This window comes from Brachyhypopomus gauderio, chromosome 9, assembly GCF_052324685.1.
Source record: "Brachyhypopomus gauderio isolate BG-103 chromosome 9, BGAUD_0.2, whole genome shotgun sequence".
In the NCBI taxonomy this organism is placed as follows: domain Eukaryota; kingdom Metazoa; phylum Chordata; class Actinopteri; order Gymnotiformes; family Hypopomidae; genus Brachyhypopomus; species Brachyhypopomus gauderio.
In genome coordinates this window covers 9,490,663-9,504,567 of record NC_135219.1, presented here as the reverse complement: position 1 = coordinate 9,504,567, position 13,905 = coordinate 9,490,663, and the positions used below count along the sequence as shown (strand labels likewise).

General features: G+C 45.1%; 1 protein-coding gene across 6 annotated transcripts; it reads right to left on the bottom strand.

Moving 5' to 3' along the window:
- Nucleotides 1–755: 755 nt before the first annotated feature.
- On the bottom strand, nt 756–13,792 carry LOC143522922 (E3 ubiquitin-protein ligase RNF19B). 6 transcript variants are annotated; one of them, XM_077016916.1, is made up of 10 exons: nt 13,244–13,784; nt 8,793–9,214; nt 7,862–8,313; nt 6,898–7,103; nt 6,660–6,807; nt 5,170–5,332; nt 4,625–4,739; nt 3,034–3,165; nt 2,423–2,758; nt 756–2,314 (listed from the first exon to the last, which is right to left on the bottom strand). In XM_077016916.1, exons 2-10 carry the CDS (start codon nt 8,949–8,951, stop codon nt 2,058–2,060), a joined length of 1,968 nt encoding a protein of 655 aa, XP_076873031.1. In that variant the 5' UTR covers nt 8,952–9,214; nt 13,244–13,784; the 3' UTR covers nt 756–2,057. The 6 variants fall into 6 exon arrangements, with proteins under 6 accessions (XP_076873031.1, XP_076873033.1, XP_076873030.1 ...); XM_077016918.1 differs by having other exon boundaries at nt 2,491–2,758; nt 13,244–13,778; XM_077016915.1 differs by having other exon boundaries at nt 2,423–2,737; nt 6,660–7,103; nt 13,244–13,792.
- Nucleotides 13,793–13,905: the final 113 nt, after the last annotated feature.

Below are 13,905 nucleotides of genomic sequence, written 5' to 3'. Positions count from 1 at the left end.
AAGGTGTGCGCTCGGTCAGTGGCCACACCCATTTCCGGAGTAACGTAAAAGGGGGCTGACCCGAGCGGATAGCGTCTACCCACAGACGAATCACTTAAATAGTGAAAGTATATTTAAAGGAAGAAACTCATTTATCTCTGATAGGTTAACCTTTCATAAGCGCTATAAGGCGATAGTTTTTCTGTCAGTTATTCCTATCGTTATTTTTAAATGGACTATGTAGTCAAAAACGATTCTGTAGTAGTCTTTCGGATTTTTAAAAACTGTATTAAGTTTGTCACTGATAAAAAAAAATTGAGAACAATGTCCTTAATAACGGATTTTTTTCCTCAGGGTTACAACTTTGTTGTTTTAAGAGATTATGTTTCATTGATTTAACATTTATTCACTATAGTGAGGACAAATAATTAAATAACACATCTGAGTCGTAATCAATGTAAACGTTCACTAATTAAATAAGTAACTTACTCTTGCATAAGCCGTGTCATGGTAAACCAGCACTACAGGGTCTATATGGCCGTGGCTGAGATATCTCGCGCGTGCTGGCGCGCGCACTTCAAAGGCTGTCCAACAGCTCCATCTTTGTGTGTTGCACACTTACTACAACATTACAGCTCAGTCATGGCAATACTTTAGGAAAAACAATGTATCTAGTCAAATAAGCTTCTGGGATTGTGTATGTAGTTTCATCATTAGGAAACAAATAAAGTCAAAAGCTTAACACAATTTGATACTCACACGAGGTTTATCTTTCACTCCGAATCCTTTTATTCACACACCATCCTATTTATCCACATTCCAAGTCTACATTGCAAGTACGTTCATGTAATTTTCGATACGCGGGGATTCTGACCCACAAAATATAGTCGCTGTGAAACGTTACATTCCGGAACTCTTATCAGTTGTTTCAGGCCTCGCACTGGTTTGGGAGACTGTTCTTTGCAGCCGACTGTTGACTCGCAGAGAGATCTAGGTGTTTTCTGCAAACGGCATCACAATGGCGTTGTCTCTTTAAGCTGTCCTTGTGATTTAATGGGCCGTCTTTTTAACTAAGAGTTACACTCATGCAGTTGAAAACAGATATATGCGGTAATATTACCACAGCCTAGCAGACTGCTTTCGTTTCAGTCATGGCGATTCAGACACTTGATTCCTCATGTGCACAAGAGCTGTGCTAATGCAATACCGACTCCTGCATATAACGTCTCCACGCTTGTCAAACACATTCTGTCCAGATGCGTGACCTAAATTCAGTCCAGGTCATTGGTTCAGCCAGTCTACAGGGAAAAGGACATGGTGGCCCGCTAGATAAAATAACAGGTTCAAATGATATTCCGTAAGAAGTTTGTGGTCTTCCACACAAGGGAACAGTGCAGTTAAAGAACAACAAAAAAACTCGCTGATTTCGGCTAATATACTGACCGTTTTTTAAGCGTGCCGATAAATCTACAGCAGTTTGCTGCTACATATAAGCAGCTTTCATTTCTAATTATGGCAGTAGAGAATCTAAAGTCCCGTTGTTTTCGCTGTCGGTTACTTTAAAATGACACAGTGTCTGGTGTTATGTAAAATCTTGAGTAATTCAAGTGAACTAACAACACTGGGGAAGCCCTAGACACTCGGCACGTTAGCATGGCGCGGTCCTCTTCAGTGCACACTGTGGTTGTCTCCAGTTTTATGTCAAATTAGGCTACATAACTCTATAGAAGAAATCATGCCATTGTTTCATCAATGTATGGGGCTGCAGCTAAATATAGGGGTATATTAGAAGGGCTAAACAAATAAATAAAGGAGAACACAATTCAGACATTCTCTCCATTGTAACACAGTTTTAAAAAAAAAAGGCTAACGCCCATAAGACTTCTTGACAGACATGCTTCGGTCATTTTTGTGTGTATCACTGTTGACACTTCTCGTCATGACATTTTGGCAGTCAACCTGGGGTTTTCTCGACGCCTCCTCTCATCACGCCGAGCCGTTCCTCGTTAGCTCCGTCTGTCTCCCCCCCTCTCACTGCAGTGGTGTCCGTGTCGCCGACTCTGTTCGGGTGCACAGGCTCAAAGCGGCTGGTGGGCGGTGCGGCGGCGAGCGGTGGAAGCAGGTGTGTCCAGGCGAGGCTCAGACGTTGTCCGTCTCGGCGAGCGGCTGGGGCTCTCCGCCCACCAGCTGCAGTGAGGCACAGGGAGGTTCGTGGGACTGGTGGAGGGACTCCGCTGACAGGCTCCTGCTGGAGAGCACGCTGCTGAGGCTGGGCTGGCGCAATCCCCGCGGCTGCGCCTCGATCTCCACGCGCACCTCAATGTTGGTCCCTTCCCTGCAGTGTTAAAAAAAAAAAAAAAAGACAGCAATACCGCCGCACGGTTTTTAATAGGAAGGCAGTGGCACACTGGAGAAATGAGTCAGCACAGTCTGGTGCTCTTACACATTTTCTCTTGGGGAACTGTGCTTGTTATTGTCTTCAGAGGTGACATTTGATGGAACAGGACACACCTCAAGGCAAATGCCTGACCGATGCTGAAAGCGTACTCTTCAGCCGCGTCGTCGGACTGGACGTCCTGCTCGTCCTGCTCGGCTCCGTCCGTGTGTCTGTTATCGGGTGGGTCCGGGGAGGCCTCAGGCGGTGGCAGGACAGCGCTGGTACTAGGCAACGACACCACCTCCTCCACACTCACTCTCACCTCCTGGACACTTCTGTCATTCAGAGCTTGCTTGGGCTGTGCAGTCCAGTTGTCACTGACTACATGAGAAAACAAAAGATCTTCAAGAGAAGTTGAAACTTAATCAGACAAGGAGGTCAAGCATTGAATTTAACATTTTTTGACTCTTTAAACTAAATATCTGCAACAGCATGCACGTAACCATAAGCAAATACAGGATTAACAGTTGCATACTGCTGGTATATTTTTTACTATACATTTTATTATGGTATGATGGTGCTTTGTTTTTTGAGATTTTATATTTCCATATTTGTCTCGCACCAGCCCAAAAGAGGCACTCTGGGCTGAGATGCTGTTTTTGTGGTGGAGGACTTACATGTGGCCAGATCTTCCAGCTGTATCTTGCGCATTTCGGGGGGTTCAGTTTGAGGCCTGCACCAGCCATTCCGACACAGGGACATCGGAACCACACCGTAAACATAAGTCAACATCAGAGGCACTCCGACCGCTGCAACCACAGAGAGATTCATTGGTAAGAAATGCCCCTTCATATGTTGAAAAAATGGAAGGAAACAGAAACAGTCAGACATATCTCAAACACTCATTGACTTTATACTCACTGACATTGGCAGAGAAACACAGAGCAATACTTTTACCTATTGGAATTACAGCACAAGGAAATAATTCAGGCACTAAAGACTCTGAGGCTGGTTTGCTAAACCTAGAGGACAAAGGACCATCGTTCTCCAGGGTTGTGAAACAGAGCAGCCTTGTTGAGGTGGGAGACAATGCCGTGCTCACAGGACGGGGCCCTGCTCTGCTTCTGCAGAGGCCAGCGCAGCGTTGGAGATCAGACTGCTGTTATGAGACAAGGCTGGAGATCAGATTCTGCCGTTCTCAGGCAACGCTGGAGATCAGACGCTGCTGTTCTCAGGCAACCCCTGGAGATCAGACGCTGCTGTTCTCAGGCAACCGCTGGAGATCAGACGCTGCTGTTCTCAGGCAACCGCTGGAGATCAGACGCTGCTGTTCTCAGGCAACGCTGGAGATCAGACGCTGCTGTTCTCAGGCAACGCTGGAGATCAGACACTGCTGTTCTCAGGCAACCCCTGGAGATCAGACGCTGCTGTTCTCAGGCAACGCTGGAGATCAGACGCTGCTGTTCTCAGGCAACGGCTGGAGATCAGACACTGCTGTTCTCAGGCAACCCCTGGAGATCAGACGCTGCTGTTCTCAGGCAACCCCTGGAGATCAGACGCTGCTGTTCTCAGGCAACGGCAGGGAGGGGGAGAGCACAGGAATCGGAGGGAGAACACAGCAGAGCGTGAATGTGAATTCACACCACACCATGGAGATCGCTCTGGTGGCGGTGTCAAGTCTCTCCTCTGTGCCAGCACTGGGGACACAGCACTCATGAATAGAGGGGGTCAGTTATTTGGTGAATGAGTGTTTACAAGGAAGGAAGAAGGCTCAGGGCTTAAAAAAACAAAAAAGCATGATCACCAAGACTCCACAAATCTAATGTCTATCTGAGTATATTGTAACACATGGCATCAGAATGCCTGCAGTAAAAATACATGTGGGTTGGCACATAGAAAAAAGTGTGTGTGCCTCTGAGCATCAATGTAAATGCATCTGATTGTATTTCTCCCGGATGGCTACTTACAGCAGGAGACTGCACTTTGTCATTGAGAGTGATCTAGTGCTGTGATTTTTGCTTGGATGGACACCATTATACAGAATGCTTAGTCATCACTTTCCCTCATGCCACGAGCTAACAACGTTAAATACAGCCTCGTAACAAAGGGTGATGTTTTTCTAGAACATTTAAGTCACGCTTATGGCTAAGGTTATAGCGAAGGAACCAATGTCATAGACACAAAGAAGTCTGAAAAAAAAAACAAAAAAAACAAAACAAAAAAAAACAGAGAGAGAGAGAATATTCTAGAGAGAGAGAAGTTTCTTACCCACAGTGATGGCTGCTATGACAGGAGACACAAACACTGATGTCATGACCCCACTGGCCACTGTCAGATAATGTTTACTTCCTGAGATATTGTTTTTCTTACAGCGACCGTGAACCTGAGGACCACAGTAACAGATGCAAATTAGAATAATGAGAAAACTAGGGCTTCAGTCTTGAATCTAGAAGCTCAATATATACTGCTCTCTTATTACAGATTCAATATTCTCAGACCACACAGCATTGCTGGATTACTTAATGGGCCTTTGCACTATACACCAACACTAAACTGTTCCAGAAAAAGCCCATCTGCACCAAACTCATCTGTGAATATGAAGTCTCAACGTGCTGTACATTGAAGGATTTAAGAGGTTACACTTCAGAATACATTTACATTTATTTTGCATGGTTTCTTAATATGAAGAATATGTCCAACACGTATGTATGTCCTTACGGCATATCATAAGTGCTGTTTAAATATCTGGTGAGCCATTTCGACACATAGCAATTGCAGTGTAGAGAAATGCAACAACACACACTGCTCCGTACCTTGCGTCCCATGTAAATTGGGATACCCACGATGATGACGGGTATGGCGATGCCGGCGATGAGGGAGATCACTACAGGAGCCCCCAGCAACATCCCCACCTGCCACAGGACCTTCCGGGTTTGCGACCACGGCTTCTTCCCCCAGAAAGTGCAGCCTGACGGGCTGAGGAGAGCACAGAGGGGAAATAAGTGCTGTGTGTGAATGCTCGGGTCAAGTTTCTCACACAGCCTCTTGTCTCATGGTCTTAAAGCCTGATTCACACAAAATTCACACTAAATGATTGATGATCATCATTTGGTTTGTGTCTTGGATGTACTATTTTTTAAAGCCTGCTTGATTAAACACATGAACTGCAGAACTGAGGTCTGTGGGTGGATACTAGATGGATATGAATGCTTGTTTACAACCATGGAACCAGTCCATACAGGCTGGGGATGGCAAATACTGCACCACACACACGCACATACTCGCACACACGCAACCACACACACACACACACACACACACACACACACGCAATCAAAGTTTTATGATCTCATCCTCAATCACTGAATCCTGACCGTGTGCACTTAATTTGGCTTTTTGCTTGACTCTGCAGCTCAGCCAAAATGCTGAGATCACTTTAAGGCACTGTGACAAATGGCTGACATTTCTACAATACTTGATCTTCCACTGAAAGCTCAACAGAAGAAAGCTTGGGGCAGAAGAAAGTTCCAGTAAATGAAAACTTGGTAAGCAGGGCCCAACTCACACATTCACACAGGGGTAGGAAGGAACACATGGCAGTATACGAAGAGAAGAGATCATTCACCATGATAACACACACACACACACACACACACACACACACACACACACACACACACACACACACACACACACTGTGATCATCTTTCATTGCTACGCCATCACAGACAGTAAATGAAAAACACCTCATAAAGAATCAATGAAAACATCCAGCTCTCCAAAACACTTCATTTTCCATCTGTTATCAAAACAAAAATGTTCATATTTATTTTATACTGTGAAAGAAGATGATCAAAACTAGTGTAGTTTAAACACTTCATCATATGAAATACTAGTAATTTTATTTGTAAGTTGCCCCTGAAAACTTTTAATCTCTTCTTGGTCTGTTGCCATTTAATGTGGCTGAGATTAGCTTTCGGCAGCCATATGTAGGTTGCATTAATAAAACTAATAAGGTTGAATAATTTTTTCACAGTGTTGCAGACCACATCGTGATGACATTTAAACATCAAATGCCATGGAGTTACAAGGTAAGTTAAAGATGAATCTTCACATGACCGCATCACGTTATACCAACAGCAGCATATGAACTCAGGTTACACTTGTACTGATGCTGGTGTTTCTGATAATGAAGTGCATCATATTCTGATGCAGTAACTGGAGATGTCTGTGTGTATCTGTGCATGTGTGTCCACATGCGTGTGTTTGTGTGTGTGTGTGTGTGTGTGTGTGTGTGAGGTACCTGAGGTAGTGCACGTCTGTGATCTCCTGCATGCACAGCCAACAGAACTGACAGGCACACACCGTGCAGTTCATACGATTGCAGCTGCCGTCGTTGGTCTTCATGATGTAGGCGCCGCACCGCGGACACGCTTTAATCTCCTCGGCATCTGCAGCACACACAACCGACATGTCCAGCCAGGAAAGGCACGAGTGAGGAACCTGGTCAGGACGAAGGCCACCAGGGGGTCTGTTGTTACCTCCGCTGGACTCCTCGCTGAAGATGTAGAGGGCGGAGGTGTCGTTGGCCCCCAGCGTGTGGCGGGCGCGCTGGCGTCTGGCCTGGTCACACGTCTGGTCCGGATGCCACAGCTGGCGACAGTGGTAGCAGAAGTCGGTCTCACAGCCCTTGCGTCCGCAGCTCAGCTTTGGACACTCTGCACAGCCGTAGGCGATCACTGCGTAACTGAGCAGACAACAGTCTTCAGACTCCAGCAGCCCACAGTACAACAATATCACATTTATACTTGATAAGTTTAATATTTCAGAAAAAAATATTTGACAGGTAAATATAAAGTTTGGGCTCAGAGGTGATGTATATGTACTGAATTGAGCAATACATTGTACTGTTACAGCACAGTACAAGTCTAAAGCTGTAAAAAAAATTATGAATGAACCTTTTTTAAAATAAATGTTTTCTGGACAGGATTTATCTGCGGTTACTTCTAATCGTAAAATCAAGTGCATTTCCTCCGGCACTCAGTCCATTACTGATCTACTACAGCATTCCTTAATGGTGGAGGTAGAAGGTATTGGTCTCACGAGGAGAGAATGCAGAAGACATCTAATCCCCCATGCTGGCATAGGGGCGGCTCTCGTACCACCAATCATGACCAGCTTCCCATCAGTGGGTTCTTCTTGCAGCTGGGAAACCCAAAACTGGCCTCTAGGGCTATGCATAATGCAACGACAATGAACACACTATTACGCGGGGACTGCATGACCCCGCCTGCCAGGCACGTGGTCTGTCCTGTACGCACGTACGCAACAAATGGAGATGTGAAAAGCATTTTTGTTTTTACTAGCAAACATTAGGTCAACATTTCATGTATTATTAATGTACAGTTTGTAATGTTCTCCTGGACAGGGCGAGTAGGTGGTTGTACTCCACGAGGCCGTGCCGTGGTGATTTTTCCGTCGTTAGCTGCATGTTTCCGCGCTTACCTGCAGTCAGGTGCCGGACACCAGCGCGTGTCGGGGTCGGTGGCCAGGATGCGGCGTAACAGGAACTCCTCGAAGCGTTCCAGCAGCGCTCCATCGTCCAGGATGGCGCGCACGTCCGGGGGCGCCAGCGTCTCGGGGCACTGCGGGCAGGCGATGCCAACGCGGCTCTCGGAGATCTCGATGCGCAGGTACTGGCGCAGGCAGTCGGTGCAGGCCCGGTGCGGGCACGAGGACAGCCGGGGGAAGTGTCCCCGCGGCTGGCTCAGCAGGCACAGGGGACACTCCACCAGGTGCTCGAGCAGCTGCTCCTGGCTGGAGGAGGACAGGGTGAGGACCCCCGTGGAGCCGCTGCTCCCGGACTCCGCCACCTGCTCGACCCCACCTCCCTCACCCTCCATCGGGCCTCCGTCAGTGCCCTCGCCAACGCCATCTTTCTCACTGACATTCGGCTCCTAAAGAAAAAAGGATGTAAGGATGTTGTAAGGATGGACTAATATATATATATATATATATATATATATATATATATATATATATATAAATATGTCTCAAATCACAATATAAACAGAGCCATGTAGACGTATGTGCATGACTATGTGTACATTCTCATGGAAGAGCTAAAGCGTATGGTGAAACAACTCTTGTTTCCTGGCAACAGCAAGGAGACACAATAATACTAATTAAATAAATGATCAGCATACAGGGACAGCTGGCAGATGAGAAGATCTTTCCTCGGTATGTCATTACAGACTTTACGGCTAATTACAATAATCCACGTTTACTACATTACGCTACTACATTCGGCAACTGTATATCCCACACCTTTCAAGCTCAAATGGTCATTGAAGTGATGATATGGTTTCAGAAGACTTTGAATTCTGTGTGAGAAAATAAATACCACATCACATCATAAATAATGGCACTTTCTTACTTTCTGTGTTGGCTTCTGCACTTTGGGTGTGAGTGTAATGGCCACCTCCTCTCGGCTCAGGGTAGCAGACGGCTTCTCACTCTTGGGGTCTGATTTGGGTTTGCGACTGAAGAAACTGAGAAAGCTAAAGGGCTGAGACTGCTGCTTCGGCCTCTTCATGATAGGACGTGGGGAAGTCCAGCCAGTCCAGCATGGGCAAGTCGGGTCTGTGTGGGCGTGTGGGCAGCTCCTTCTGGCTCACTAGCGGGTTTGCAGGAAGACATGCATCAGGGGAGAGCGAGATGGTCGTTCACGGACGTGATCCCTTCTGAAGGTCATCATCACCAAAGGTGCAATGAGGTGCAAGTCTATCTTGCTACATCTTCTGGGCTCAGCATTTAAACATCAAAGCAAACATCTTCATCCACAGAAAACATGTCACCCTGAAAACAAATGAAAAACATGATGTGAAAAAGACAGATAAAGCCGCAACAAGTAAATTATTCCCATGAACATATATTTATTTATCTATTGTTACGTCTGAGTCTTTTTGTTTAAAAAAATCTTTTTTTTTTTTACAAAACAAATATTGCAACAAAGTGAAACATAGCAATCACCACTTAATGTTCATAGGCTGACATAGGTTCATAGGCTAATTCCAGAAAAGTCAAACTGTCAAACTTGGTTCATACGAGCCTTTCATATGTTTCCATATTTTACATCCTGTAAAAGATCAGAATTTTGGTCATTTACCCAGATTCAGCAGCCAATCGAAGTGCAAGTGGTAATGAACACATTACTTGATCCTGTCTTTGCCCACACTTACAGATTCTCTGTAATCACATCCTTGTGGGTTCAACATAGACAAAATCATAGCTTCACAAGGACAAAGTCACATAATGAGCCCTTGAAAGTCACTATCTAATATTGGCCTAATTTGTCTGAAAAGAGCAGATTGTGCCTGTCTGCCATACAAAACCCTTTAGCTCATTCGGAGCCTGAGAATGTTTAATATTTCAGAAAAACCATCTGCTCGTGCTGAACTGTAAAGTGTCATTATTAACTCTACCAGCTTTTCAGGCATTCAAAATCTCTTAATGACAGCCCACTTATTGGCTTTCTTTGGGTAGTGGCAAATAAGGCTGATGAGTGAAGAAAACCTCTGTCTAAATGATGGGCAGCCCTTTGGCCTGTGTGGAAGGGAGCAGGCAGGACCCAGACGGCCAGCGCTCAATACTGGAGTCAGACTGCGGACAGTACAGTGGGGGAGTCCGGCCTGCAGTTTATGTGTGCAGTGGGCTATGAAGGTAATGACAGAAACACCCGTACTGACAGTTCCACCACAGCTCAGAGGACCACCTCCACCCATGCTGAAAACTCCACCACAGTTCAGAGGACCACCTCCACCCATGCTGACAACTCCACCACAGTTCAGAGGACCACCTCCACCCATGCTGACAACTCCACCACAGTTCAGAGGACCACCTCCACCCATGCTGAAAACTCCACCACAGTTCAGAGGACCACCTCCACCCATGCTGACAACTCCACCACAGCTCAGAGGACCACCTCCACCCATGATGACAACTCCACCACAGTTCAGAGGACCACCTCCACCCATGCTGACAACTCCACCACAGCTCAGAGGACCACCTCCACCCATGATGACAACTCCACCACAGTTCAGAGGACCACCTCCACCCATGCTGACAACTCCACCACAGCTCAGAGGACCACCTCCACCCATGCTGACAACTCCACCACAGCTCAGAGGACCACCTCCACCCATGCTGACAACTCCACCACAGCTCAGAGGACCACCCCCACCCATGCTGACAACTCCACCACAGTTCAGAGGACCACCTCCACCCATGCTGACAACTCCACCACAGTTCAGAGGACCACCCCCACCCATGCTGACAACTCCACCACAGTTCAGAGGACCACCCCCACCCATGCTGACAGCTCCACCACAGCTCAGAGGACCACCTCCACCCATGTTTACTCCTGCTCACTGGCATGGTTCATTATACAGAAGAGAGAGCCTTTGAAGTCCCAGGACAAGGGCACACCAAGAACATTTTGCTGGGACAATCAGTTTCCAAAAATGCTTAGAGAAACTGAGAAATTAAATCATGTTAGCAAGAATTTGTGCAAATTCTTATTATCAATAAAATGTTTAGAAAATTCAGCCAGAGCCCAGAGTGGCCAGCATGTTTTTTTTCTCGTATTGAGAAGCTTTGCCAAAAGAGGAAGGATTTAGTCTGCTCCTGATTTCGCCTCCTTTGTTAATTTCCTGCAAAGAGTGAGGACTCCTGGTGGGTGCCTGAGCCAGAAACACAGAGAGGAGCTACAGGCAGACATTGCATCATTTAACTCCCTAATGGAAAGCCAGAAAGAGGTAGCCTAGAGATCTGTTGAAATCCCTGTGGGAGACGTTTAAGTACACGGAAGCAGCTTCAATATTCGACATACTTGTAATCTAACAGTATTAACAATATCGTGCCATTATATGTGAAATATGTCCAAATCAATTGAACATTAAGCAATGGATGAAATACAAAGATAAAAGAGCACGTATATTGTTTAGTTGAGGGAAATAACTCTCAATCTGCACTTTCAGTCAACCTTGAACCCTAATGAAAGGGTCAAGTCTTCATTTGCACCTATAGGCTATGTGTATATTAAATGTATATATTCAGAAAGTGCACAAAACAGGTGCACAGTGACACTACACCCTTGGAAAAGGCAATAAATATCCTATTATCTTTGGGGTACCATAAACATGGGACTTAAAATCCATTTTGATTACCCGTTTGCTACCACTGCAACACAGTCACTAATTTAATAAAGCCTTTTAGCACTGATATGTTGCCATGTTGCAAAGAAATCATGTGAAGTGGGGGAGTGTAGGCTGCATTCAGAGACCCTCACATATTTTTAGGAGGAGAGATCACAACAATAGATGCCGGTCCATTGGGACTTTTCCTCTAAGCAACAGTTATCCCATACAGCTCAAAACAACTGTTGCATGGATGAGTTTGGAAACAAATATTATATTTCACATACTTGCTTTGCTCATAACCTCTAGCTAAAATTCTTCACGCAGCATGTGAGAAGACTATGGAATAACTTTCTCTTTTATGTATTTAAGACCAATACATTAAAATTTTTTACCTACCTATGTAGAACTACAAACTTGTAGTTTTATCCTCATGAGATAATTGTGAGACATACTAGCTATAAAAGGTTTTTTTTGTGTGTGGTTGTTTGCTTTGCCTTAGGTCATTCACACAGTAATTAGGATTAGCAGTACCTTGGACTATCTTGCCTAAACACTCACATTCTCTCTCAGCCAAAAGCTGATTTGTGATTTTAAAAAGGACCATATGGCATATAAAATGGCATGATATGGCATATAGAAACAGTTGTCTAAAAATTAACTGACAATATTGTCTTAAACCGAATGGAAAGCTCCATAAAAGACAAGGGGAAATTGAAAAAGCTGAAGAGAACATGAAAAAGGGAAATAATTTTTTTTTAAATAGAAACACTCTACTTTTCTCTCTTTGTGTATGGGTGTGGGTGTGTATTGGGAGTTGTACAGAGTTTGTGAGAAATCATCTAATCAAAATGATTGTCATGATTGTACATTGGCATCTTTTTCATTCATCTCACTAATCAACAGAGAGTAAACAAATCCAAATACTTCACAGGACGTCCAAATAATTTCACTGGTTCTTTTCGTACACTGTACTGAATTCGGCTGAATCGTACTTTGGCTAGTTGTATGGATTAATTGTAATTTCAGATTAGTAAGAAACAAAAAGGTAAGAACTTGCTTGCAAAAAAATATTTTAAGGACCGGGTAGAGTTATTATTATACCAGCGTTACAGGCTACACATTGCATCAGTCTAGCCTAGAGGGGGGTGAGGACCACGTTGGTACACTACCAACTTAGCATCGCAAGAATGCGCGATTGGGCAATACGGTAGGTTTATGTAGAGGTTTATGTAGACACACCTCCCGTTATCTATTGCTTTATGTGGCGCATCATTTGGGGCATCCCAGCAGTTAGGCGTCTGTAATTATGCAGTGCCACTGAATGACCATTGACTTTCCTTTTGCCACGAATCGCAGAGTATTACTTCAGCACTTACAGCAAGGAAAGACTAGGCTACAATCGAGAAGACATGTTACCTTGGAAAGACAGCTACGTTACATCCGAATATCAATATTCAGTTTAATATGAGAGCACCACCGGATTTTTCAATAATTAATCAGAAGGTCTGAGCAGGCATTACAGCACTGCAGGGAGTGGCAAGGTTATTAGGCTCCGTACCGCAGCCCTGTCCTGTCAAATACGATCATGTCGTGTAGTTTAAATGCAGTCTGTTCATAATGGCCACACAGATATAAGCATGCCATAATATCTAAAAGAGCAGGCAAAATAATTAAATCAGTACCTCACCTTTTCTTTCGGCGTTATTGCTGTTCAGAAACCATCAGTAAGCTCCTCCCATTGAAAAGCCGAGAAGGCACGAAGTCCGCGGCTCCTCCCACTGCTGTAAAACACGTTTGCCCGGCGGGCCGGGAGCGCGCCGGGAGAGCATCGGGAGCGCGCGTGTCCCCGGTCCGAGAACCGTCGCGTGACGTTGACGCGGAGATCCCCGTTAACCTCTGAGATCCCCGTTAAGCTCGGAGATCCCCTTCTATGAGCGCCCGTTTGAGATGTACTAACGACATAGGGGTGTCCTGCTGCACCGAGACGCACAAGACGCGGATCCCGTTATTTTTTATTGAAGGGCGGTACTCCGGGTTCTCTAACACTATTAAAACGCGCGCACTGGGCTGTAGTTTAGTTAAGGGTACGTGTGTATTGGGATGTCTGTTTGGTCTGTGTTTGGGGCATTAGTAACTGCAGTAGCGACACTAACAATAGAGAAAGGTTTCCATTAAAACACTACAATAAATCCAAATACTGTATGGAGTATAAGCAACAGTAGCAACAACACCAAACAAGAACAACAGTTTAACTTACAATAAACCCAAAATATAAAACTAGTAACACATTTCCACTTTGTAGCAAAGTGGATTGCAGCGCCGAAAAGCAAAATGTCGACAAATTCACTA